The 24,964-nt window shown below is 34.8% G+C and overlaps 2 protein-coding genes, 2 long non-coding RNA genes and 2 pseudogenes across 4 annotated transcripts; 3 read left to right on the forward strand and 3 right to left on the reverse strand.

Moving 5' to 3' along the window:
* LOC106338910 (tirucalladienol synthase-like) lies at nt 1-9,590 on the reverse strand. Its single transcript, XM_013777776.1, is given in 14 exon segments — nt 1-511; nt 614-660; nt 779-835; nt 1,087-1,185; nt 1,416-1,533; nt 1,535-1,656; nt 1,760-1,873; nt 1,950-2,141; nt 2,230-2,396; nt 2,533-2,617; nt 3,204-3,404; nt 8,823-8,912; nt 9,004-9,189; nt 9,270-9,590. Coding segments are annotated over 14 exon segments (2,193 nt in total). The 5' UTR covers nt 9,474-9,590.
* LOC106337703 lies at nt 4,111-4,730 on the forward strand. The gene is made up of 3 exons (XR_001269101.1): nt 4,111-4,393; nt 4,460-4,600; nt 4,706-4,730. It is a non-coding gene; the product is annotated as an uncharacterized LOC106337703 (long non-coding RNA).
* On the forward strand, nt 5,005-5,704 carry LOC106337704. The gene is made up of 2 exons (XR_001269102.1): nt 5,005-5,448; nt 5,537-5,704. It is a non-coding gene; the product is annotated as an uncharacterized LOC106337704 (long non-coding RNA).
* Nucleotides 9,591-12,216: 2,626 nt separating the features above from the next.
* Nucleotides 12,217-13,364, reverse strand: LOC106340072 (annotated as a pseudogene).
* A 774-nt stretch (nt 13,365-14,138) lies between these two features.
* Nucleotides 14,139-21,058, forward strand: LOC106341165 (annotated as a pseudogene).
* Nucleotides 21,059-21,344: 286 nt separating this feature from the next.
* Nucleotides 21,345-24,300, reverse strand: LOC106337111 (casein kinase II subunit alpha, chloroplastic-like). The gene is made up of 10 exons (XM_013776154.1): nt 23,947-24,300; nt 23,615-23,744; nt 23,350-23,544; nt 22,639-22,796; nt 22,376-22,466; nt 22,183-22,248; nt 22,000-22,082; nt 21,846-21,909; nt 21,692-21,760; nt 21,345-21,600 (listed from the first exon to the last, which is right to left on the reverse strand). Exons 1-10 carry the CDS (start codon nt 24,264-24,266, stop codon nt 21,535-21,537), a joined length of 1,242 nt encoding a protein of 413 aa, XP_013631608.1. The 5' UTR covers nt 24,267-24,300; the 3' UTR covers nt 21,345-21,534.
* Between the last annotated feature and the right edge of the window lie 664 nt (nt 24,301-24,964).

Below are 24,964 nucleotides of genomic sequence, written 5' to 3' on the forward strand. Positions count from 1 at the left end.
CTACATATGGGAAGACCAATTTACCTGTTGTGGGAAATCACCATTATCCAACTGTGAATTAATCAAAACTTTGGCAGCACGGTGAACAGGCAAAGGGTCTCTCTCCATTTGACCACCCATAATTAGAGCCATCATTGCTTGTCCTGTATTCACCACATTGGTCTTGTTTCCATCCAAGGGAGTATATTTCTTTCTGGGACAAGAGAGATAACTCTCTCCCCAACCACCTTCAATGTTCTGTGTCTCGATAAGAAACCGAACCGCTCTACGGATCGTCTCACAATTATGGTAAGTCTTGCCTGCAGCCACCAAACCTCGGACCGCAAAGAAGGTCCCATAAATGAAGCATACACCCCAGTTTCCATACCATGAACCATTAGGCATTTGCAAGTCCTCTATATATTTCACTCCTTTTGTTACAAACCCTTCGATTTCTTCCCGTCTATGGTCGGAAAACTGTTTCATAAATTGCATTAATGCCACTATGGCCGACCCCGTGCATTCTAGAGACCTTAAAAACGTTGTGTACCATACTTTAAATTAGTTTTAAAAAACACAAGATTTATTAACTAATAAAAATAGAAACAAGTAGGAAGTCAAGAAGGTTGCATACTCATGTTCGACGGTCGACTCCTCAACAAATTCCACAGGATTAAGCCACTGCATTTTAGTTTTAGGCATCGTTACATTATGCCCATTAGCCTCTTTTCATTTTTATCACAAAAATAAAACTTGAAACATATATTAAATCAGAACAATTAAAATAAATAAATGGTACCTCTAGCCAGGTTTTTCCAGGCGCTGGCTCCCATATTGCTATACCTCCGTTATTGCCCTGTTTGTATTTTACGCAAACAAATCGTTACTAACAAACTCTTAACATTTTGTTTAAGAGAAATCAAATGAAACCTTAATTAAAAGTTAATACTAATGATTTCTTTATCATAGATTTTTCTTGCATTAATTGTTAGTATAACGCATAGTATAGCTAACTATTGATTTTTTAATATAAAAAATTAAACTCTTTGTTAGAACTTAATCAAAAACTCACAAAAGTACCCTTAATGAGAAAAATAAAATAGCTACCTGCAAATAGAGAAGCATATTGATGGCATCATAAAGCCTCTCCACATCCATTTTCTCGCCAGTGAACTCAGACGGCATGCTTTCAAAGATCAGGCAACACTAGCCACATATATACATGATTTGTCAATAATCATGTTAAAACCTCATATAAGTACGATGGGACCAAAATATATTATATAGAATGTTTTGAAAAATCTACTCATCATTATCAATTAGTTTTGAATCAAAATTCCATTAGAAAATAGAAACAAAAATTGTATATCAGGAGTTTATTGACATCACAAATTTTGTTAGCTAAAGAAGGAATCCAAAAGAGATAAGACACACACCTTTAAACTCTCAGAAATACAATCACTAACATGCAACCCTTGATCTTTGTCTGAAATACTCCAACCTCCTTTTGATATGTCTCAAAACATTTTGATAAAGTCACCAGGAGGGTTCTCTAATCTGAGATTTCCTCAAGTAGGAGTATCCCTTTATAAGCGTTGACCTAATCTCATCATTAACATCAGCAGCTAACATCACTTGTAGCAAGAAGGCTGTATCCCATATTTGGCTACCAAAAGTCTACACAAGTATAATGTAGTATTAACTAAAAGAAAAATATTAATAGTGTGGAGAGTCTTCTTGATTTTGATTTGAAATATAGGAGTATGAGTTAACTAATTACCTGGATTTTCAGGCCATCCTCGCCAATCCATAAGAAGCCTGGGACTCTAGCGAGATGTTTCTTAAAATAATCACTCTTTGGGTCTTCAACCCAACAGGCAAGCATGTGAAATGGCTAGATATATCAAAAAGGAACATTTACAACTTGTTACACATAAAAGAAAATTATAACATCATACAAAAATGTTTACCTTTGGGATAGCTCCACCGGTTATGTATTGGGTGGCTTCGTCATGGTAGTGAATGATTTCCATTGTTTTCTGGAGAGCTTTATGCCTTATGAGCTTGTTGAAAGGCCAAAGGTTGAAGATATTCTCCGAAAACATATGAACAATGTTCCAAAACCAGTCTTGTACAAATGACTGTGGAAAGTAAAGATCTTCCTGCATATCATAATCACACTTTCATATATATCTGACATCGGAAGATGCATTTTACCCTAACACAACATGTACTTATGGTTTAAGTTACCTTTGCGCATAGATTGCGAGCTTGGCTCCAACAAATCTCTTCGTAAGGCTGATCATAAAACTCTTCACGGACCTGTAGAATGAGTGGTGTAGGTGTGGCTACGAACTTTTTACTATACAAGTCTGATAAACCCATGAAAACGTCCCGCAAATAAATCCATACAGTGCCTGCACGCATGATTATTTTATATATGAATACATTCTAAACAGCTACGCAGTAAAACTGAAATTGTATACATTGTTTGTTACTAATTCAATGGTAATCTGTCAATGCCATCATATATTAAGGGAGTCAAATTCAAACCTCCATTAATAGGAGAAGAATACGGAAGGAGCCAGAACTCAGGCGGGATGGGCTTGCAGCCAGACCAATGATACACTCCAAGAACCTAATTGTTAGACTTATTCTTGGGTTCACCTCCTAGGATGAACTTCTAGGTTTACCAACCAATAATATTGACTTGGGTAAATCCTAAACCCTTGGATAAATCCTAAACTCTAAATAAAAACACTAAATCCTAAAACTCTAAACCCTAAATCGTAAACCCTAAACCCTTGAGTGTTTTAGTGTTTAGTGATTTTGATTTAGAGTTTAAGATTTATCCTAGAGTTTAAAATTTATCCTAGAGTTTAGGGTTTACCCAAGGGTTTAGGGTTTAGGGATTAGGATTTAGGGTTTAGTATTTTGCTGACGACGTTAAAAATATTTTTTTAATTTTTTTTTTCTGTAGCTGCTATTTTTTTAATTTTTTTAATTTTAAAAACATAATATAACTTGATAATATTTTGTTTACTTTTTTTAAAGATATCGAATTTGAAATAATGAAATTCTATTGGCCGGTGAACCTTCATCCTAGGGGGTGAACCCAAGAATAACTCTAATTGTTATCACTTATAAGTAGCAATTAATATTAACAAATTAATAATGAGTGACTTTGAAAATATATAACCCCAGAGATAGAGAGTCGTAAATACCGAAAGCCAAGCTTTTCCGAGCAGTGGCGTATAGGTAGCACCACCATGGTCGAGGATCCATTTACGAGCCATTGCACAAGCACTCTTTATACCGTCATGATCTTCTTCTTCCCCAAATATTCTTAGGCAAATATAATTAAGGACCGTGCTGAACATAAAACTGTGGCTTTCTACGTGTATTCCCCAGCCACCATCCTCGTTCTAGATAAGAAGAATGAAATACTACTCGGTCAAAAAAAACAAGAATGAAATACTATTGACGTCACGTAGCGAATATTACTAAAATGGTGCATAATATGAGAATACCAATTTTTATATAACTTCAAAATAATCCCAAACATTAACTAATAAATACTCCTCTCTCTCTTCTCTGTTTCACTCTTTTTTTTCTTAGATTGTTTACCTTTTAATATAAGCACAAACAGTGTGATGTCTTTGATAAGAAATTTCAATCATTTAAATATCGATTAGTGATTCACCAATAACCAAAAAAATTACATATAAAGTTTTTGTTAACAGGGCGCATGCACAGTTCTATAGATGTTATATACGTCCTGATCGTTTATTCTGGAAGACAGCTATATGAACACACAACCTATGTCATTAATCAAATATCTGATGGTTATAGATGTAACGTAACAACATCTCTTTTCGATTGTTTGACTAAACTCAATATCTATCTATATATATAAAATCATGTTTACTCTCTCCCAGTGCAGCCACATAGGATGTCACGTCAGAAACTCAGCTCCTGTACGCGCGACACGTGTCCCTGTATGATGAAACTCATCGTTTTATTTATTCTGAAGTTTAATGGGCTTTCACGAGAGTCTTTGTTTTTGGTTAATTGGGCTGAAGAGATAAGCAAAAGCTTAGCCCATTTTTATCGTCACCTTCCTCAAGACGTCGGCACTAGATTTCTAGGGTTCTTTGTGTGTTTTGATTTTCATTCATCTCCGACGATGGAGGGAGATTCTGGAGAGTAATTTGTGATGAATCGTCATGTAAATTCCTTGGAGCGTGATGTTTTAGTGTCGTTTCGTCTCATGTTCTTCTCCAAGGAAGCGTTACAGGCTCAATTAATTCAATGCCATTAAAGAGGTTCTTAATTCCTTGACCCACTTCAACCACAATCTCTCATTCATTTCATCTTCCTCTCTTCCAAGCGGTGCATCTACAGCTATAAAAAGGTACATCTACATACCGTAAACATCATCCTCACAAATCTTAATAACAATTGAAACTTCTTTTATCAGTAGAATGGCGAATGCATCTCTCTCAGAAAAAAAGGAGGATGATACAGAGGAGTAATCTTGGGTTAAGAGCGATGGTGATAAAGAAATTTTTGATCTGAGACCTGGGCCAACTCTGAAGAATCTAAAGAGGGTTAATCTGAGGTAAATATTACACTGTAAAAAGCAACGCTTGATCTGAAATTAAGATATGTCCTTATAACCTTTCTCTTAAATCCTTTGGAATTTTTATTTTTGCTGCTTTAAAAGCATTAAGAGATTGGGACGGACCAGTGAAAAAATGCAAAAAAGTCAATGGAAAATGCTATATACTTAGATGAGATCATCATCATCATCATGTTCAATATCTCCAGAAGGCAAGTTGAGGCAAGTAATGAAACCATCATTCTCTGATTCACTATTTGCTTCAAATCTTAAGACTCTTTCTGATTTGGAAATTATAATTTTTACTGGAAATCCCTTTAAACGTTTCGATGCTATCACCATGAAACTGTGTATTCTGTTCTTCAGAGTTTAAGGGTGTGTGTTTCTACTTGATGTGTTTCAGGGTATTGTGAAACATCCTTTCAATGAGAAGTTATTGCTAGCTACAAGGAAGTTTGAAGAAACATTAGCGAGGTTTGAACTCATCTTCACTCTAATTACATGCATTACATATGGTCAAAACTGCATATCTCCAGGAAAACTATAATTATTTATGTAAGATAAATTCTTGGACCCGTATAATGTTGTTTTTGTTAGTTATCAAGATTTCTCTAGCCTTCAGTTTTAATGTCACTGTCTTGTTGTAAGTAAAATTGAAATTTGTTATGTTTGAAGTATTCAATATAGAATCAATCTCCCAGAATGAAAAATCTGAATCTATTTCTATTTTCTACTACAACTTACGAGACAAACGCCTTACTTGGAAGTGAGTAGCCAATAACCTAATCACCCAACATAATTATTAACTCTGACGCTATTAGGCAACACATTGTCTTTGCTTTGCTTTGGTAAGTCTAATCTGACTTGCTTTGTGTGTGTTAATAATTTCTAAGCTGGTTAAACAATATTTGAAGATATTATCATGAATTCTTTCAGGTACCAGTTGATAAGAGTACCTTCTAGAGGCTTCCGTAAACTACAAATTTGTAGATTTGTTTTAAGTTGTTAGGAAGGTTATGTTTACATTAAAAATATCTAACGTATATGGTGACCACTTTCGTGTGTATATATTATTTCACATTTATGTTAATTGATTAGAATTCAGTTTGGAGCGTTAATCTCTTCTTTGAACTTAACCATTGGAGCCCTTTGTAAAGTAACCATGACATTAAGCCTTCTAACCATCGAAAGTTCTAAACTGGACACTTGCATTACATACTAACAATTTTAACAGTCTACGGTGGGACCACCAGGAATATAATAACCAGCTCACCACAAATGTAACAATCCAAAAATCCCACTATTCCTTCAATCTATCAAACAAAACAACACATCCTTCCTACCTTTAATCGCTTCATTCATACTAATGATACTTTAACCTCTTTCTGGAGAGAACTTCTAACGTAAGCCTTTCTCTTTTCTTCTTACATGAGCTTCAAGACATTGGAGAACTCTGTGAAACAGTGCATCCTACGTGAAAGTATGCATGAGCTACAAACTTTATGTACTCCCCTAGCAACATGTAACACGAACTAAGAAATATTAGTTATTTATTGTTTTTCTTAATTTAGTTAAGGATAAAATAAATAAATCAATAAAATACTGTATTGAAATTGTGTAGAAAAAAGTTTTATTCTACAAAGAAATTAAATTAAAACAGAAAGAATACTTGATTAACTACATTCAGTAACCAAAACGTCTTTTATAAAACAGTTCTCTTTGAATTTTCCCTGCAGATACTATATGAGTTTACATAATAAAACCCGAGGAGAAAAATGAAAGCCAACAAAGAAATTTACATATTAGGGAAGAGCCGTACAAATAGAAGTTGTAGAATATAATATGCTCGCTGTAAAAAAAATATATATATAATATGCTCTTGATTTCTTTATTTTGATTTCACTTTGCAACATTAAAACAAAAGCAATGACATGATTCTCATGTATATTCCTCTTGATCATTATATCTTCCATTATTGTATAAATACAAATACTTTTTTTTTAGCAAAAAAAATACTTTTCTTTCCATCATTGTCTTAATATATAAATAAATCCATATAAGAAGACGTAAAAAGAGAATACGATTTCTAAAACCGCAATTAATGTTTTATAGTCAACCTTATGTATCATCGTTAGCTTAAAGGTCAAGTGATTACATAGTTCTATTTTATAAAATTGCAAATAAGAAACCCAATGATCCTAAAGCCGAGAACAAAAAGTTAAAGTGAGAATTCAAGTAGATAAAATAGAAGACTAATTAGATAACAATTAAATTTTATTTTAATTAAATTTATCTTTCACTAGCTGATGTATATGCTTTAGATATTAAAAATGATACTTCAAATTCATAAATTAGTTTTATTCTTATAATACAGTGGCAATATAAATGTATTATATACACTCAAATAAAATCATATATAAATTTAAATTTACTCAACAACCACAAAAGTAACGACATGATTCTAAAAATACAAAACTAGAGACGTAATACAAAACAACATAACATATAACATATAAACACATAAGTAAAACATATGCGCTAAAAAATAAAAGAGAACAATACCACCAAAATAAATATAACATAGTTTCATTAAACCAATCTCACAGTTGAATTATAGAATTCGAATATCATTTTTAATCGAAACGGATGGTCAAGAATGTTGAATCACATGAAATATATAACCAAACACTTTCAAATAACTTATTAAGTTAAATAAAATACTTAAATTTTCTGCACGTAGCGCGATTAATAATGAAAACCCTTAAATTCGTAAAATATGTTAGCCCAACACTTCTTCTCCAATTCAAACTATTTTTCAAAATCAAATTCACCAGTATTGTGTACTATAAATCATCTCCGGACGCATACGAAATAACTCATATCACAAAGTCAACCATGTTTGGTTCGAATGTAGGAACGAAAGTGAAAACAATGAATAAAGTGAAACACGATCTAGACATATTTAAATAGCCTATCTTGGTTGTATTATATTGTTTTGTTCTAAAATAAAAACCTCAGTTACATTCTGATTTAGTGCATTATCGTTTGACATAACAACTACGATATAAATAAAAACCACAACACGTGTTCAAAAAAAATAAAAAAAAATAAAAAAAAATAAAAACCACAACACAAAATTTGTTATACTCTGGTGATAACTTTTTTAATCAACATAAAATTTTGAAATGAAAATAGGATTATATATATATATATATTATATAAATGGTGCATTTTTGATCAAAAAAATAATGTAAATGGTGTATTTACATCAAAACATACTTTGGACGAAGTGTAACAAAATTTTGAAAAGGTACATTTTCAAACATCTGTGAAAATAAGATAAATAATATTTAGATAATGGATCTGATTAGTTGGGTTATAAATGCAAAAATTTTATTGTGAGAACTCAGTTTGCAATTTTTAGTGACATAGTTGCAAGTTATCTGATCTTGAAAATAATACAATTTTAAATGTCTGATTTAGGAAAAAAACATAAAAATAAATAGGATTGTAAACTTAAAGGGAGAGAATCCATTAAATTAAGTACAGACTAATTGAAAACAAACGTTATAGTCTTATAGATGGTTTTAAGTGAAATGAAACATGTCCACAACTCAACCAATTAAATACCATAACGAAAATTTAATTAGTTTTTGTTTATTTTGCCTTTCACCTTATATATAATTTCAAATAACAAAAGAAAGTTAGATACTAAAGCTTTTGAATTGCGTAAGACAAAAGCAAAGAAATGATTTAAAATTATTTTATATTTTTCTAAGCTACTTATATTTTTATAATAGATTCTAAATTATATTTATATATATATATATATATATATATTAAAATAAATATGCTAAATATATAATCAAAATTAAAATTTAAACAGAAAACCCGGGCGTATATACATATATATTAGTTTTAAAACGGGACCATGCATCGTTTTATATATGTTATTTAGGGCATCGGAAGAAACTAACTTCAGTTTTTCAAAAATAAAATTAATATTTTGATTATATGGTTATGTTTTTTTTATGTGTAAATTGAATCTCTAATTAACACTTATGACATAGTCTATCTCACGAGAAATTGTCTTTGCTTTATTACCGAAAGAATCCTATGAGATATTCTCACCGGTGATGATCTTATGTCCTCGTTAGATTATCGATTATTTTAAAAGACAGATAAGCTATATTATAAAATAACTATATTATTAATCAAGAACCTGATGGTTGTACATGTAACGTAACATCTCTTTCCGATGTTCTTGAGAGAAGATTTTATCCAGATGGCCAGTGATATACAAGCATATGACCTGATATATTTTGAATTGTTGATTTGTTTTTATTCTCAGATAGACTTTTAATTATGATTTAGTTGTGAGAGTAGTAAAACATATAGCTCACAAAGGGGGCGATAAAGAACATGCAACCAGAGTTTTCAGCCGGCCAGTGTCCATCATCAGCCTGCAACGCAGCCATATAGAGTATCCCTCTTCTTAGTGCTTTCTCTGCGTCTTCATACGCTATTTTCTCTGCATCATCTATTACCACTCGCGGAATATTTTGCTCGAATTTTTTCTCTCTTAGAAACTTTTCAATAAATAAAAATATAAAAATAATATTATGCTCTACAACGTTACAGAAATTGATGTTAATGTGAAGGGTTTTACCTGCATACGCCATAGGAGATCTGCACTGGCCTTGTAGTGTGACCTATTGGCTGCGAAATTCCGTCGAGCCTCCTCGACCTCGGCTAATTCCTCTGCAGAGCCTGCGTCAGCATCGAACTCCCAAATTTGCCTCCCGAGATAATTGTTGGTGCTGAACAAGTAAGGGTCTTGTCCCGCCTCAGCTCCTATCCTCAGCTTCCACATTTTGTACCAATTCTTGTACCTACAAAGAACAAGTTAGTATGTACCAAATCTCTTGCCGAGGTGACTTTGTAAATCGTAACTCTTCAGCAACAGCTTGTCCTTTACTAATTAACTATATACTATATACTGTTCCAATATGAAAACTAATTGATGAGTTAAGTGATTCATATTCTTATATATTTTAACAAAGTTATGGAAAAGAAAGACTGTAAAAGTTAACCAACAAAGTCAAATTTGCGTTCTCAGATCCTCCTCTTTCACGTTTTAAATCTATTAATCTGTTTTTGGCTCTCAAATAAAATCAAAGGTTAGAGAATCCTCTGTAAATAACCCTTTTTTTGGAATGTAATATCTTAACCATAAAAATAAAACATTTTTAACTTTCAACATTATAAGTTAATATAGTAATTTAATGCATGATGATAAAAAAAGACAATAACAATCAGTACATATATGTAAAATGTAATTGCAAATCTATCTTAACAAAAATAAAACCAAGTCAAAATTAATAAAACATCTATAACTAGATTCTTATAAACACATTAATGAAAAAGGAAAATAAAACCAAGTCAAAATTAATAAAACATCTAAAACCAATTATTTGTGTAGTGATGATAACAAGTAAAGTGACACTATACAAATTCATGTGTTTTCTCGACATTTTTTCGCACAATGTCTTTGATCCTTTTGTAACACAAAGTAAATATTTGTTATCGTTAAAGGTGTGTTTATCATTGTCACATGTCATATTTGTGGGATTCCTAAAAGCACATTTGAATTTTCTTACAAGAATTCTCAATTTTTTTTTTATCATAATTAAACTGATCATGTAATTAAATTTTAATCAGACATAAAAGATTGAATCTTCCATTGATAGACATGTGTTTTCTAAAAACATTTTCAGTGGATAGTATCTTTAATTAAGTATCTCAAATACAAAATATCATTATTTATATACTAGGGTCGGTCCGCGTTACGCGCGGGATATGATTCACATGTGTTATGTATAACTATATCATTATATATTTTATTGTATGTGTTTTATGATAGCATTTACAAAAAAAAAGTGTACAATAACTTTCATGGTATTTAAGAATGTTTGGACGTAAAGGGATTAAATAAAAACGTTTTGCATTATTTATAGAATCAATTCGCAAAAATATATATGGCTACTCAAATTTTTGGAACTTTGTATAGAAATAGTTTTAAACCTCGTAGACATATAAACACAATTTTTTTTTGAATTATCAAATTAGGATTAATTTCAAAGAATCAGGTACTTTCACCCATCTTCATCATCACATTCTTTTTAGGGTGTAACTGGTAACAACTAAAAAGAATATGTGAAATGATAGGAATTACTATTTCTGGAATTTAATGGAATGAAATCAGTATTCCACTTATTCCAAAACGTTTTTGATTTGGAATGATTTTTCAAATGATAGTTAATTTTTTTCTGCAATGTTATGAAATGAAATGAAATACACATTCCACTTTTTAATTGTAACTGGTGAATTTTTTTTTGAATGCACATGAATTCTAAAAAATGCATTCCAGTTGCATCCTTAATCTCAAGAAATCTCTTTTTCAAGTTGAGGTTCTTTTTTATATAATACTTTTTTTTGTTACACTTCAAGATGAAGGTTCAATTTCATAATTTTGGCCTCGTTCTGTTCTACCAGAGATTTCAAAACATTCAATACCAAGTATTGTATATGTTTTTCTTCGATTAAACAAAATATCAAAATTATTAAGTAGTAAAAATTATTAAGTAATAACATTTTAATTAGTTTACATTTTTAAATCCACCAATATTAAAAATTATTAAATATTCTGAAACCTATTTTTTGAATACCAAGTATTATATATGTGTTTCTTCGATTAAACAAAATATCAAAATTATTAATTAGTAAAAAATATTAAGTAATAACATTTTAATTAGTTTAAATTATTAAACTCACCAATATTACAAAATAATGAAATATTCTGAAACTTATTTTTGACAAATCAATTCTTAAAATATCTAACAACAATATTTTTAAAATAAGATATTTACAACCAATATTATAGTTTTACCCAAAGACAACTATCTGATGATTTTGTTTTAAAGAAAATTGTATTAGCTATACTCTAAAATATAATCTTTCACATACAATAAGAAAATTTAAAACATCAATTATTCTTATTCGGAATGAATGAGTAATAGATTTCATTTTATATCCATAAAAGAAATTTATCAACCAAAAATTGAACAACAATCATCGATTTGGAAAAAGTTAAATATACATATAGAGAAAGAAATAACATGTTTACCTACCTAATTTATTTCAATATATAAAAGACTCAACATAAAATGTCATACATCCAAAGATTAGACAAAGACATGTGTGAATACACAAATCTGAATCCAGATCTAGTATCAAACGGACCTAAACAAACTAAATCATCATCACAGGTGTTCAGCTTTGAGCAGTCGGGCTGAAAGTAAAGTGAAGTAAAATTAATCAAACCATCAGAAGATTGTTGGAAACCGTTAACCGTGTATTCATGGTTTGGTCAAAAGCTAATAAGAGTCCCTTCCTTTTTGTTTTTTCAAATCGCCAAAAAAATCCAATAACCATATGCAGCTGGACAATGATGGACAGTTGGACACAGTCTATAAAATACGATAAAACTTTGATGCATAGTCTAACACAAAATAAATAATGGAAAAGAGATTTGCAAATTGCAAAGGTAAAAGAAATCTCATCCAAGTTCAAAACTTTTATAAAAAAGAAGTAAACAACACAACCGAAGGATATTACTAATCAAATGAACAATAATAGTAATCATGTGCGAACAAACTCAGAAGCCAAAAACTAAGTTTTAACTCTCTTCCTTTAAATACTCAAAACAACAGTTTAAGCTGATGAAGCCGCTGCCTTGTTCCTTGGCTTAGCTTCGGTACCTTCCCTGAAACTGGTCTTGAACCTGCGAGGCACATTGCGAAGATACCTCATCCTTCCAGTTCCTGTAGTCTTTCTACGGATTGTCTTCACACTCCAGTTGTAGGTCTCTTGCGAGTAAGCACAGGTGAAGCAACGGCTCTTCTGGATGTGGAAGCTGCGACGGCCACATCTCTCACACAGAGTGTGTGACTCTTGTTCCTCCTCTTTCCGAAACTCCCTGTTTCCTTCGTCATTGAAGCGGATGTGCGTTAACAAAACTTTAACAAAATAATAAGGTATAATATCCTGCAATCTAAATCAGAGTTGTCAGCAAAATCTAACACTCTTGAGCAAATTTATAAAAGAAAAATAATACAAAATGAAGGGTGTCAGTAAACCGTAGGTATGGCGACGGTAACATAAACAAAACCGGTCTCGTTTGACCAACTATTCATCTTAGCTACAAATTAACCAAGCGATCAAAAGGTGAAAGGTGGAAGTAGTATGGTACCGATTGAGTCTCAAAGAGTTTGAATTCTTGCATAGAGGCTTGAAGAGAAGATGATGATAATCCCGAGGAAGAGGAGGTGGAGCCTCCGTTCTCCATTGATGGCGATAAGGTTATTTACTAAATTCCCAAAAAATCAAATCAAAAGATGCTCATAAGAGATCAAAGGTCGTTACTTTTTTTCACTCAATACACGAATCTGGTATCAATGACTTACCCAATTCCGTGTTCGAGATCGACTGGGATGTGATTTTGGTTGATGGACTGCGTGTGTACGCCGGAGATTCACCGGGAAGGATGTCTCCGATTTTTAAGGCGATCGCGGTTTTGGCGAAGTATTACGGCGAGAAGAAGAGACGACAGAAAGAGAAAAAAAAAAGAGAACAAAGACGAAATGCAGTGTTTGAAAGAGGGACAGATGTCGCGACGTCAGGCTTCGAATTAGCGAGGTGGACGATGACGTGGATACCCTAGGAGCGAAGCAAACCTTCTTTCATATATATAGATAGATAGATAGATAGATAGATTTGTAATATACAATTAATTTCCACTTTTACAAAGATAAAATTAATATTAATAAATGGCTCAAAAATATCTATGGAGAGTATCCCATGAATTCTCATTTAATATACTTACAAAAAATCTACCTTTTGTAATTTCTAATATTTTTTAGAGATATCTTCCTACAAACTTTAGCATTGTATAAACGAAACAAGAAAAAAAAACTTTAGCATTGAAGATACTCTAAATTTTATTTAAAGATTTAGCCTATAAAAAACTCTTTTTACTCTTATTTTAATCACAACATCTAACAATGTCCACACAAATTTTTTTTCTGATAAACCCTATCGATCGGCTCCAGGAGGAACGCACTTAGTGCTACAAAGTGGACTAATCCGAAAGCGTACAACACTGCCTGACCCGAGTTTGGAATACCTTCCGACTAATGCCATGAGGTGGACCAATCATCTGTTATGACCCACCATGTAAACCACTTGGACCAAAACCCAAGCCCAGACTTGCCAAAAAGTGATAATTTAGTTTCCATGGCAAATCGAACCCATGACTGATGTGGATACACACCAAGCCCCAAGAGATTGCCACTAGGCTACCATCACTTGGTTATGTACACAACACATGTTCAAACTATAACAGCAGAAATTTTATTTATTTAATCAAAATGAAGGTTGCGTTGTGAAGTAATCATTGAGACTTGAGAGACAGCGCACGATGAGTTTCATGTGGAACGTTGAGATATTAATCATAGCTTTAGTGGTTGTGAGGATCAGCCAGTGGTTGTACCGATGGTCGAACCCAAACGTCAGGTGCAATGGCAAGTTACCGCCAGGTTCAATGGGTTTTCCTATCATCGGAGAGACAATAGAATTCTTTAAGCCTTGTGAATTGCTCGAGATCCCATCTTTTTTTCAGAATAGGATGCAAAGGTCAGATTCTAGTCCCTCTTTAAATACACACACATATATATATGTAGATTCTTTTTTAGCCGAGAGGAAATGTTGTTTATATCTACGTTTATTGTGTTTGCATGAATTTTATAGGTACGGGTCGTTGTTTCGGTCCAATATTATATTAGCTTAGCTTATGAACACTCAAGATTATATAAGAATTCTCTTCTTATTAACTTAGGAAAATCACTCAAAACCTAAGCTCTCACAAATAATCTCTAATCTCACAAGTTCATGACACATCTCACCATCTTCTTATATAGAGATATATTTATCCTAAACATATTAGTAAAACCTATTTTATCCTAAACATAACTCGAATAGGATTGTAATAACTTATTCTCTAAGTTATCTTCAAACTTCAAGTTTATCTCCAACAATCACCCCCTTAAACTTGAAGTCTACTTTCTTCACTTCTTCAACTCCGATAAGGTCTCGCATTTCTTTGAACTTAATCCTTCCAAGTGCCTTGGTTAGTATGTCCGCTTTCTGCTTGTTGCCAGGCACGTGAAGGACCTCTATCTGCTCGTTCTCGACGCATTCCCTTATGAAGTGATAGCGCTTGTGTATGTGTTTACTGCGTCCGTGGAAAATAGGATTTTTTGTCAATGCTATCGCTGATTTGTTGTCAATGTAGATGGTGGTTCTCTTGCACATCTCCTTACTGACCTCTTCTAGTAACTCCTGCAACCAAATCGCCTGTTTGGCAGCTTCGGTGGCAGCCATGAATTCAGCCTCGCAGGATGAGAGAGCTACGGTCTCTTGCTTCGTCGAGTACCACGAAATTGGACAGTCATCGAGATAGAAAATGTGACCTGTGGTACTTCTTCCATCATCCTAGTCGATATTGTGTCCACTGTCCACATAACCTTCTAGTTCTCTCCTACCCGCTTTCTTGTACGAGAGACCATAAGACATAGATCCCTTTAGATACCTAAGTACCTGCTTGAGGGCTCCTGCGTGAGATACTTTTGGTTCATGCATGTATCTGCTCAATACACCCACAGAATAAGACAAGTCTGGCCGTGTATGAATCAGATATCGTAAGCACCCTATTTGCCTTCTGTACTCCTTCTCGTCTACTGATTGCTCATCTTTGGCCATAGAGAGCTTCAGTCCCGAGTCCATTGGAGCTTGTACAGCGTTGCACTCACTCATACCTGACTCCTCCAATATCTTCTTTGCATATCTTTCTTGCACAATCTTAATCCCTCCATCGTATTGAATGACCTCAATACCTAGGTAATAGGTTAACAGCCCGAGATCACTCATCTCAAAACATGCTGACATTCCCGCTTTGAACTCCTCTATCATGTCAATACTTGATCCTGTGACCAAGAGATCATCTACGTAGACAGCAACGAGTAGGAGATGCTTTTTCTCCTGCTTTCGATACAATGATGGTTCTTTCGAACACTTGATAAACTTCATCTCCCCAAGCACCTTATTTAACTTCTCATTCCAAGCTCTTGGAGCCTGCTTCAAACCGTAAAGCGCCTTGTGTAACTTGTAGACCTTGTGTTCACTACCTTCAACTACAAACCCTTCTGGTTGCGTGACATAAACGTCTTCTTTTAAGTCTCCATTGAGGAAAGCAGTTTTAACATCTAAGTGATGTATCTGCCATCCGTGAGATGCAGCCAGAGCAATGAGGAAGCGAACGGTTTCAATTCGAGCTACTGGAGCAAATACTTCTTCGAAATCAATCTCATGCCTTTGGATATATCCCTTTGCAACAAGCCTGGATTTATATTTGTTTATACTCCCATCCGAGTTCCGTTTTATCTTGAATATCCACTTGAGTCCAATGGCCTTAGCTCCAGGTGGTAACTCGACTAAATCCCATGTCTTGTTCCGGACGATCGATGATATCTCTTCCTCACATGCATCTCTCCACACTTTCTCTTCTACGACTGTTCTAAAATCCCATGGCTCCTCGTTTATCAACAGCAACAGACGTTCTCCTTCCTCCTCTGCTAGACAAACGTAATCGTCAAGGTACCCTGGTTTCTTACTTACTCTTGTAGATCTTCTCAACTCACTTGTCTCAGTTACATCATCGTTACTGTTATCGGGTAGGTTGTGCTCTATTTCGACTGTCTCATCATTGCCTTCCTCTGTTTCTTCTTTATCTTCATCTTTTCTTACTCCTCTGTTTCCATATTGACCAAACGAGATCACTAACGTTCCTGGTTTGTCTTCTTCGGAGCTTGATGATGTCCATTCCCACGTCTTCTTCTCATCAAAGCACACATCGCGGCTCACTACTACCCGTTTACGAGATGGATCATATAATCAGTAAGCTTTAGAGCCCGGCTCTGTGCCTAGATGAACCAAAGTCCTTGATCTGTCATCGAGTTTCTTTGGGAACGGAGTGTCGACCTTCGCATAGCCTATGCATCCAAAGATTCGCAAGTGCTCAATATTAGGTTTTCTCCCCTTTAGAGCCTCGTACGGCTTCTGATCAGTCAGAGACTTCGTACCAACTCGGTTGATGAGGTACGTAGCATGACGCACAGCCTCGCCCCACAGATGATTCGGTAATGACATATGCTTTAGCAGGGTTCTTGTCATCTCCATGAGAGTTTTGTTTCTTCTCTCGACGACCCCGTTCTGCTGCGGAGAGTACGGAGCAGTTAATTGTCGCACTATTCTTATTCCTCACAGAAACCATTGAACGCTGTGGATGTGAACTCACCACCCCTATCAGTTCTGAAACACTTAATCTTAGATTTAGTCTCAAGCTCCACACTCGCTTTGAATTTTTGAAATTTTTCAAACGCTTCTCCTTTTTCTTTTAAGAGAATAGACCACATGTATCTGGAATGATCATCTATAATCACAAACATGTATCTGCTTCTTGATGCTGTTGACGGGGAGATTGGTCCACAAAGGTCGCCGTGCATAAGTTCCAAGATTCCTTTAGCTCGATATGAAGTTGTCAGCGGAAACGGTTGTCTTGCCTGCTTGCCAAGTAAGCATGATTTACATGTTTCCTTTTCAACGGTTAACTTAGGTAATGCGACGACAAGCTCCTTTCTAACCATAGTTTTCAATGATTCAGCTCCGATGTGACCGAGTCGTGTGTGCCAAGTTGTAGTATCATCTTGTCCAATGGCTTGGAGGCACTTACTTTCGACGATTTCCATCACAACTTTGTACAGACGATTCTGTGATCGTTTTGCCTTAGTGATCAAGTTACCATCCTTGTCATGCAGAGTAAGATATTCCTCTTTCATATGGACATCGCAGCCTGACTCAGTAGCCTGTCCTAGGCTGATAATGTTACTTTTAAGCTCGGGAATGAAGTATACATCTGCCAAAGTCTTTCGATCACCGTTCTTGGTACAAAATAGAATTGATCCCTTTCCTTTAATGTCAATCCTTGAGTCATCGCCGAACCTAACTTTTCCTGTAATGGTTTCATCGAGAGCTTTGAAGTAATGTCGATTACCCGTCATATGATTACTCGCGCCATTGTCCAAGTACCATATGTTGTCTCTACTCGTATATGTTTCAAACTCCTTTGGCTTCACGTTTCTTTCGTTCAGATATACCACTTCGTGCATCATCAATGCATCCTCTTCATGTGTGTCGTCTTCTTTAGTCTCATATGCCTCTTGTAGCTTAAGCAATCTGTCCGGGCAGCTTGATGCAAAGTGGCCCTTTTTATCGCATCGAAAACATGTGATCTTCGAGATATCAAAATCTCTATACGTTCTGCCACGGCCTCGCCCTCCTCTGTTATAATAACGTCCTCCTCGACCTCTGTTTCTTTAATCTCCTTGATAATCTTGATATGCTCTCGCAGGTTGTGATTGTGATGCCTCATTTGATGTATACATCAGTTTGTTTTGACTATCTGGAGCATCTTCTTCTTCTTCTGCACACACTCGCTCCTCGTATGCTTTCAGACGACCAATAATATCCTCAAAACTCGTTGTTTTGAGGTCCAAGACTTGTTCAAGTGAAGCAACTATGTGGATATACCTCTTTCATGGGAGGGAAGAAAGAAATTTCCTTACCAATTTTGTTTCTTCGATAATTTCTCCTAACGCGCTGGATTTTGATGCAATCTCTGATAGTTTCCCAACAAAGTTATCAATAGTGTCATTGTCTTTCATCTTTAAACGATCAAATTCGGCCATTAGGGTTTGAAGTCTAGCTTCTTTGACTCTATCCGCTCCTATATGTCTCGCTTTGATTGCCTCCCACACCTTCTTAGCATTGTCTATGTCTCCAACTTGTAACACCAGAGCTTCAGGTATCGACTGAAAAATCAATGCAATCGCCATGTCATTCTTCTCGATTTCCTCTGTTTCTTGCTCGATCACGTCCCATGCTTTGTGTACTTTCAACAGGGTTTTCATCCGGATAGCCCACACCGTGTAGTTAGTAGTGCTCAGCATTGGACAGTTGATCGAAGAAGTTCCTCCTTCTCGTGCTTTCACCGGCGAACCAGAAACTGTCGTGATATCTCCCACTGTCGTAATGGCTCTGATACCAAATATTAGCTTAGCTTATGAACACTCAAGATTATATAAGAACTCTCTTCTTATTAACTTAGGAAAATCACTCAAAACCTAAGCTCTCACAAATAATCTCTAATTTCACAAGTTCATGGCACATCTCACCATCTTCTTATATAGAGATATATTTATCCTAAACATATTAGTAAAACCTATTTTATCCTAAACATAACTCGAATAGGAGTATGATAACTTATTCTCTAAGTTATCTTCAAACTTCAAGTTTATCTCCAACATATTATGGGTTAAAAAACTGTGATTTCTACGGACTCAGATGTTATCTTCGAGATATTCCGGCAAGAGAACCAGTCTTTTGAACTTAGCTATCCGGATGTTTTTGTCAGAGTTTTTGGAAAAGATAACTTGTTTTTCCAGACCGGAAACATCCACAAGCACATTAAAAAATCCACTATGCAGCTTATTGGCTCTGAAGGTTTAAAGAGAAAGATGATACAAAGCATGAACCAGGCGACCCGCGAGCAACTTAAATGGAAGGCTAGCGAAGGCACATTCGACCTTCGGGATGCAGTTTCAAGTGTAAGTTAATATACAACATACATGTTTTTGTTTTTGTTTTAACCAATATTCAGTTTTTAAACAAATAAAACTCTTCCCTTTTGTAGTTGATAGCATCCTACCTGACACCGAAGCTGATAAGTAACCTAAAACCAGAGACTCAAGCAGAACTTATAGACCATTTCAAGGCCTTTAATATTGATTGGTTTAGGTCACCCTTTGCTCCCTTCACCTGGAAGATTATCTACAAAGTCCTTAAGGTGACACCATTTCTCTGAATTTTCTATGATAGTAACTACTAAGTTAACTCACCCACTTATTGTTTTGTCTAGGCGCGCAGAGAAGCAATGCAGTTGATAAAGGAAGCTCTTAAGAAGAGGAAAGAGTCAAGAGAAAAACACGGAGACTTCCTAGACACGTTACTAGAGGACATGGAGAAAGAAGACAGCATTTATGACGAGGCGTCTGTTATAAACCTTCTATTAATTATTGGAGTCGTCTCTAAAGATACTACTTCTGTCGCTACTGCCTTGATGGTGAACTTGCTATCCAAAAATCCAAAAGTGCTTGCAGAGTTGAAGGTAATAAGATAAGGCCATGCATGGTTACTTTAAGCATCAATTTAACCTTTTCATTATTCCTTTATTCAAAAAAAAAAAGATAATTAAGGCCATGCATGGATGTTTGTAGTGCTAGGATGGTTTTTGGCTTTTTATATATTTTTTTAACCTTTTGCTTCTTGGATTAATTTTGGGTAAATTCTTAAATTATTTAAAATGAAAAAAAAAGTATTGAAAAGGACGATATTTACAATTCACTAAGTAAAATTTATTTTTTTTCAAATTCTTGAATGGGTATAAAAATTTACTTTTCAAAACTAAAACCAATCGAAAACTAAAAATATTCAAAGTGTAACTCTGCTTGAATTGATACGCTCATCCATGTAATGTCAGAGAGAGCATGGTGCGATCTTACAAAAGAGAAAAGATAAGGAAGCTGAACTTAGCTGGGAAGAATACGCATGATGTCTCACAATCTATATACGTTATGTGTGTGTAGGTTATCAATGAGTCGCTTCGATTGTCAAACTTGGGTTCCATATTATTTAGAAAGGCCCTGAAAGATGTCGAAATCAAAGGCGAGTTATTCGTACTCATATAACAACATATAAAGTCTCCAATCTCCTATATTATTGATTAGAAATTAGATGGGGACAATATTCTTGCCAACAGGATATACAATTCCCGCGGGATGGATCGTGGCCGTTGCACCATCTGTGGTTCACTATAACTCTGAAATATATGAGAATCCGTTGGAGTTCAATCCATGGAGATGGGAGGTATTTTATATTACTTAATGTAACATTTTAATACACGCCATTAGCAAAGAAGAATCACACAGTAGAGATTTGTCTGGCAGGGGAAAGATTTTGCGGTCAGTGACTAAAACTTTGATGGTGTTTGGAGGTGGAACAAGACAGTGTGTAGGAGCAGATTTTGCGAGGCTTCAAATGACAGTCTTCCTTTACCATCTTGTGACCACTTACGATTTCGTGGTGGTCCAAGAATGTGAGATGACTCGGACACCATTACCTTGCTTCACCAAGGACCTGCTTATTAACATTTCCCCGACTCTCTAAAATATATCGTTAAATAATGTTAAAACTTAATTAAGTTGGCTCCAAATTATTTAGTTATTTAACTTTTCCCTTGAATTTTTTTTGAAAAATTATTTGAACATGTGATAAATTAAACTCTTTGACTTCATAAAAATTAATACCCGATGCTAGAAATTTATAGAGTTTTTTTTTAAACCCGACCTTTTTTGTTAATGGATCTCTAACTAGTAACTATGTGCTTTATAAGAAAAACCAGAAAGCTAAAATCAGCAAAGAAAACTTGATTAATTCTGTGTGGCGGGGGGGATCTGATGCGTCAAAAGAATAATGTTGGGGTTTTAAATCATGCAAGATTCAAAGGAAACACTGAGAAAGATCAAAACAGCAACACGCACAATTAAGAAAAAGAAACATGGCAAACCGACTTTTAAAACAAATAGAATCCGTAAAGAAATGAAATTTGAAAAGAAAAAAATGAACAAGCAAATGTTTCAGGATCATTGGCCACGCGTGGTGATGCGACTGCTATCTGCATTTCTAATCGGGTTGAAATACGGATGTGCCTGTAAAACAAATCCACATATTCTCAACTCCAGTATTATATAATAATCTAACGAAACTCGTTAACTATAATATTAAAACGTGATTTATTACCATTGCTTCTTTAGCAGTTGGCCTTTCTTGGTGATCATATTTCAGTAACTTGTCCACAAAATCAACAGCCTTTCCAAAGGACAATAAACCAAAACAACTGGGTCATCACCAAAAGCTTCTTAAATATATAGAGAAAAGAAAAGTACGTATATACCTCAGGAACTGCCAAGTGCTGGTTTTCAGAATTGATGAACTTTGACCATGCCTTCCGGCTATGTCTACATAGAATCAACAAGGCAATCATTCAAAACTCTGAAATGGGAAGACTAAATAAAATAAAAACAAAAACTTTCTAAAACGGGGGATACCTCCCCACGAGGGATGCAAGATTAGGGTCCAACTCTATGCGGTATCTGTTTAGGTAGGTATTGAGTTCGTCTGTGCCAAGTACCTTCCATAGTTAACAAAAACACATGTTATTGTACCATTACAAGATTTATATGTACTTGTTAACTACAACTTAGAGGAACATGATGATTCAAAGATCTTACCTTTGCGATTTTGACCAATTGATCATAGTTGTCATGACCATAAAAGAAGGGTTCTTTGCGGAATATCTGCATAAAATATTCAGCATCAGACACCACGAATGTTGTATAAACAAAGCATGGTGAAATTAAACGAATCGCACCAAAGTTCTTATCAATAAACCACAAACCAAACTAAACACCTTAAAACGCGTACCATTCCTGCAAACATACAGCCAAGACTCCACAAGTCTAAGGAATAGTCATAGTCCATTAAATCTACCAGCAGCTCTGGACCTTTGAAGTATCTGTCCATCACATGAATATGAATATCAGGGAAATGCTTCATATCAGCTTAGATGAAGTATAAAAGTATATATTATGCAGAATCTCAATATACAAAGAAACCCATTGTTTAATAGTTACAACAACGAGAATTTTGCAGAGAACAGAGAGATTTGTAAATGACAAAGGGAATACCTTGAAGCAACACGAACATTGTATTCTTTTCCAGGATGATAGAACTCTGCCAAACCCCAGTCAATTAAGCGTAGCTTCCGTTGCTCGTGATCAATCATAACATTATGCGGTTTTACATCTCTGTGCATAATGCCACGCGAATGGCAGAAATCCAACGCCTGCAAACACATCATCAAAAGAAAAGAAACAATTAGAACTATCGAAAACAAATTAACAGCTTTCTTTACTGAAGAGTAGTGATTCACAAGTCAAATAACGTCGGACTATGTAATTAATCACTGTCTATGTAAGTAAAGATGAACACACCCACCCTTTCACAATGAAGCATGGATACATAAGCTACATTCATATTAACAAGCATCTGTTTGAATATTTGATTATTTTCTACATAAAGAACTGAGTTCTAAACACCAATACCTAAACTAAGTGGGCAGCACAAAACATAATAAAGAGGAAAAGACAATCAATTATAAGGTTGAAAAGGGCAAAGGCTGTGATAGTACAACGCATTCCTTACAAACATAAGACCACCTCAATAACATAATACATAGAACATTACTTGTCATTTTCACAAGCAAGAGAAAGCTTTTGCTCAAGTTTGACATAGCAAGCAAAACAGACATGAAATGACTCTAGGAAACGCAGTGAAAGATAAAACATGGAAGCTAAGAGCGATTGGAACCAAATAATTCAAGAAACTTAATAACGTACCTTCAGAAGTTCATAGATGTAATAACGAACATCATAGTCTGAGAGAGTTGGGTAGAGGACTTTAAAATCCTTATTGTTCACATGCTCAAATATCAAGCTCGGCGTCTTGGACTGCTGATCTCTAACGATGTCGAGCAACTTGACAATATTCGGCCCGCCGCAGAGGTTCTGCAGAATCTTAATCTCTCTCTTAATCTGCGCCAAAGAGGAGGGAAAAAACACATTAGAGATGAATCCGAAATGCAGCTTCATCCTGAGCACAAACCTTCTTCTTCTTGACAGGCTTCAAGATCTTGATAACGCATTTCTCGTTATCAGTGGCATGGATGCCTTCAAAGACCTCACTGTATTTCCCCCTTCCCACCTTCCTCACCACCTCATAATCATCCTGTGAACTGCATCATCATCAACGAAGCTAACTCAAACATCAACACACAAAACTCCAATTCAAAGAAACCTAAATCTACATTCCATAATTGACTCAGCCGTAACCAATCAATATTCCTAAATACCTAAATTTATATTCCACCTTGATTCTAGCAAAAATTGATGTTAATAAATGAAACAAATAAAATCGAAAGGTGAGAGAGAGGATACCCCCATTGAACAGCGAGGGACTCGTAATCCCAATAGTCCTTGGGTTTTATGACGTTGACATCGGCGTAAACCCTAGCCTTCGACGGCGCACCGGCACGCCGGATAGATTTACCGATCTTCTGCGCCAGCGTTTCCGATTTATTCACGCGGGATTGTTGTTGTTGCTGACGGTAGAGAGAGGCGAATCCGCGGAGAAAGGAGAGGAGGCTCTTCTTCGCCGGAGAAGAAGGAGAGATGGAGAGGAAGGAGAAGCGGAGGTCGTTGGCGGCGGAAGCGTTGCGAAGAGAGGAGATTGTGAATCCGATAGGCCTAAAGGCCATTTAACATTTTAATTAATTAAAAATTCTTAAGGAAATGAAAGACAGGGTAACGACTTGCTTCTCTTTTTTTTTTTTTTTTTTTTTTTTTGGCTGTTGTTATTATATAGAGTCGGTAATGTTTTGGACCTCTTTGTAAATTTTTTTTTTTTTTTTTGAACTTAACCTCTTTGTAAACTTTCTATCAGATATTGTCTCTACTCTAGATTTAGGAAAATTACCGTAAAAATTGTTAGCAATTATTAGTACTAGTAAATCATTTTTGCTATTGTAAAATTTTCCGTTATTGTTCCTCACTAAGGATCGTTACCCGAGACTTGGCGCGGGGTTTTTGCATTTTAATCTATTTTTATCTCTTGCTTACTAATCTAGCATTCAGTTTTTCAATGCATTTTAGCTTCACCATCTCCTCTTGTCTTGTTTACATTTGTTTTCACGTTCTGTCGTTTGATTTGTCTTAGTTTTGGTTTGTGTAATAACTTAACCCTGCTCATTATTCTTTCATTCTTTATTGATTGATATTTTTATCTCGCTTAGCTTTGTGTTGCCACTAATTTGCTCGAATCATTTTTCATCATCTACTTCGTATTCTTTTCATATTCATTAACTATTGTCTCCAATCTCTTTAAATCCTAAAAATCCTACATGTTCTTTTGTTTATTAAATCACATATTAAATATTGTTGAAACTGTTTATTTATT

The sequence above is a fragment of the Brassica oleracea genome, chromosome C4 (assembly GCF_000695525.1).
Source record: "Brassica oleracea var. oleracea cultivar TO1000 chromosome C4, BOL, whole genome shotgun sequence".
NCBI lineage: Eukaryota > Viridiplantae > Streptophyta > Magnoliopsida > Brassicales > Brassicaceae > Brassica > Brassica oleracea.

What these genes read in the sequence shown, in the direction of transcription:
- LOC106337111 (XM_013776154.1), bottom strand. Translation starts at nt 24,266, where the DNA reads ATGGCCTTTAGGCCTATCGGATTCACAATCTCCTCTCTTCGCAACGCT. An exon ending in AATGTTCGTGTTGCTTCAAG is followed by an intron (nt 22,467 to 22,638) that starts GTATTCCCTTTG and finishes TGTGATGGACAG; the next exon opens with ATACTTCAAAGGTCCAGAGC. An exon ending in GCTGTATGTTTGCAGGAATG is followed by an intron (nt 22,249 to 22,375) that starts GTACGCGTTTTA and finishes TATTTTATGCAG; the next exon opens with ATATTCCGCAAAGAACCCTT.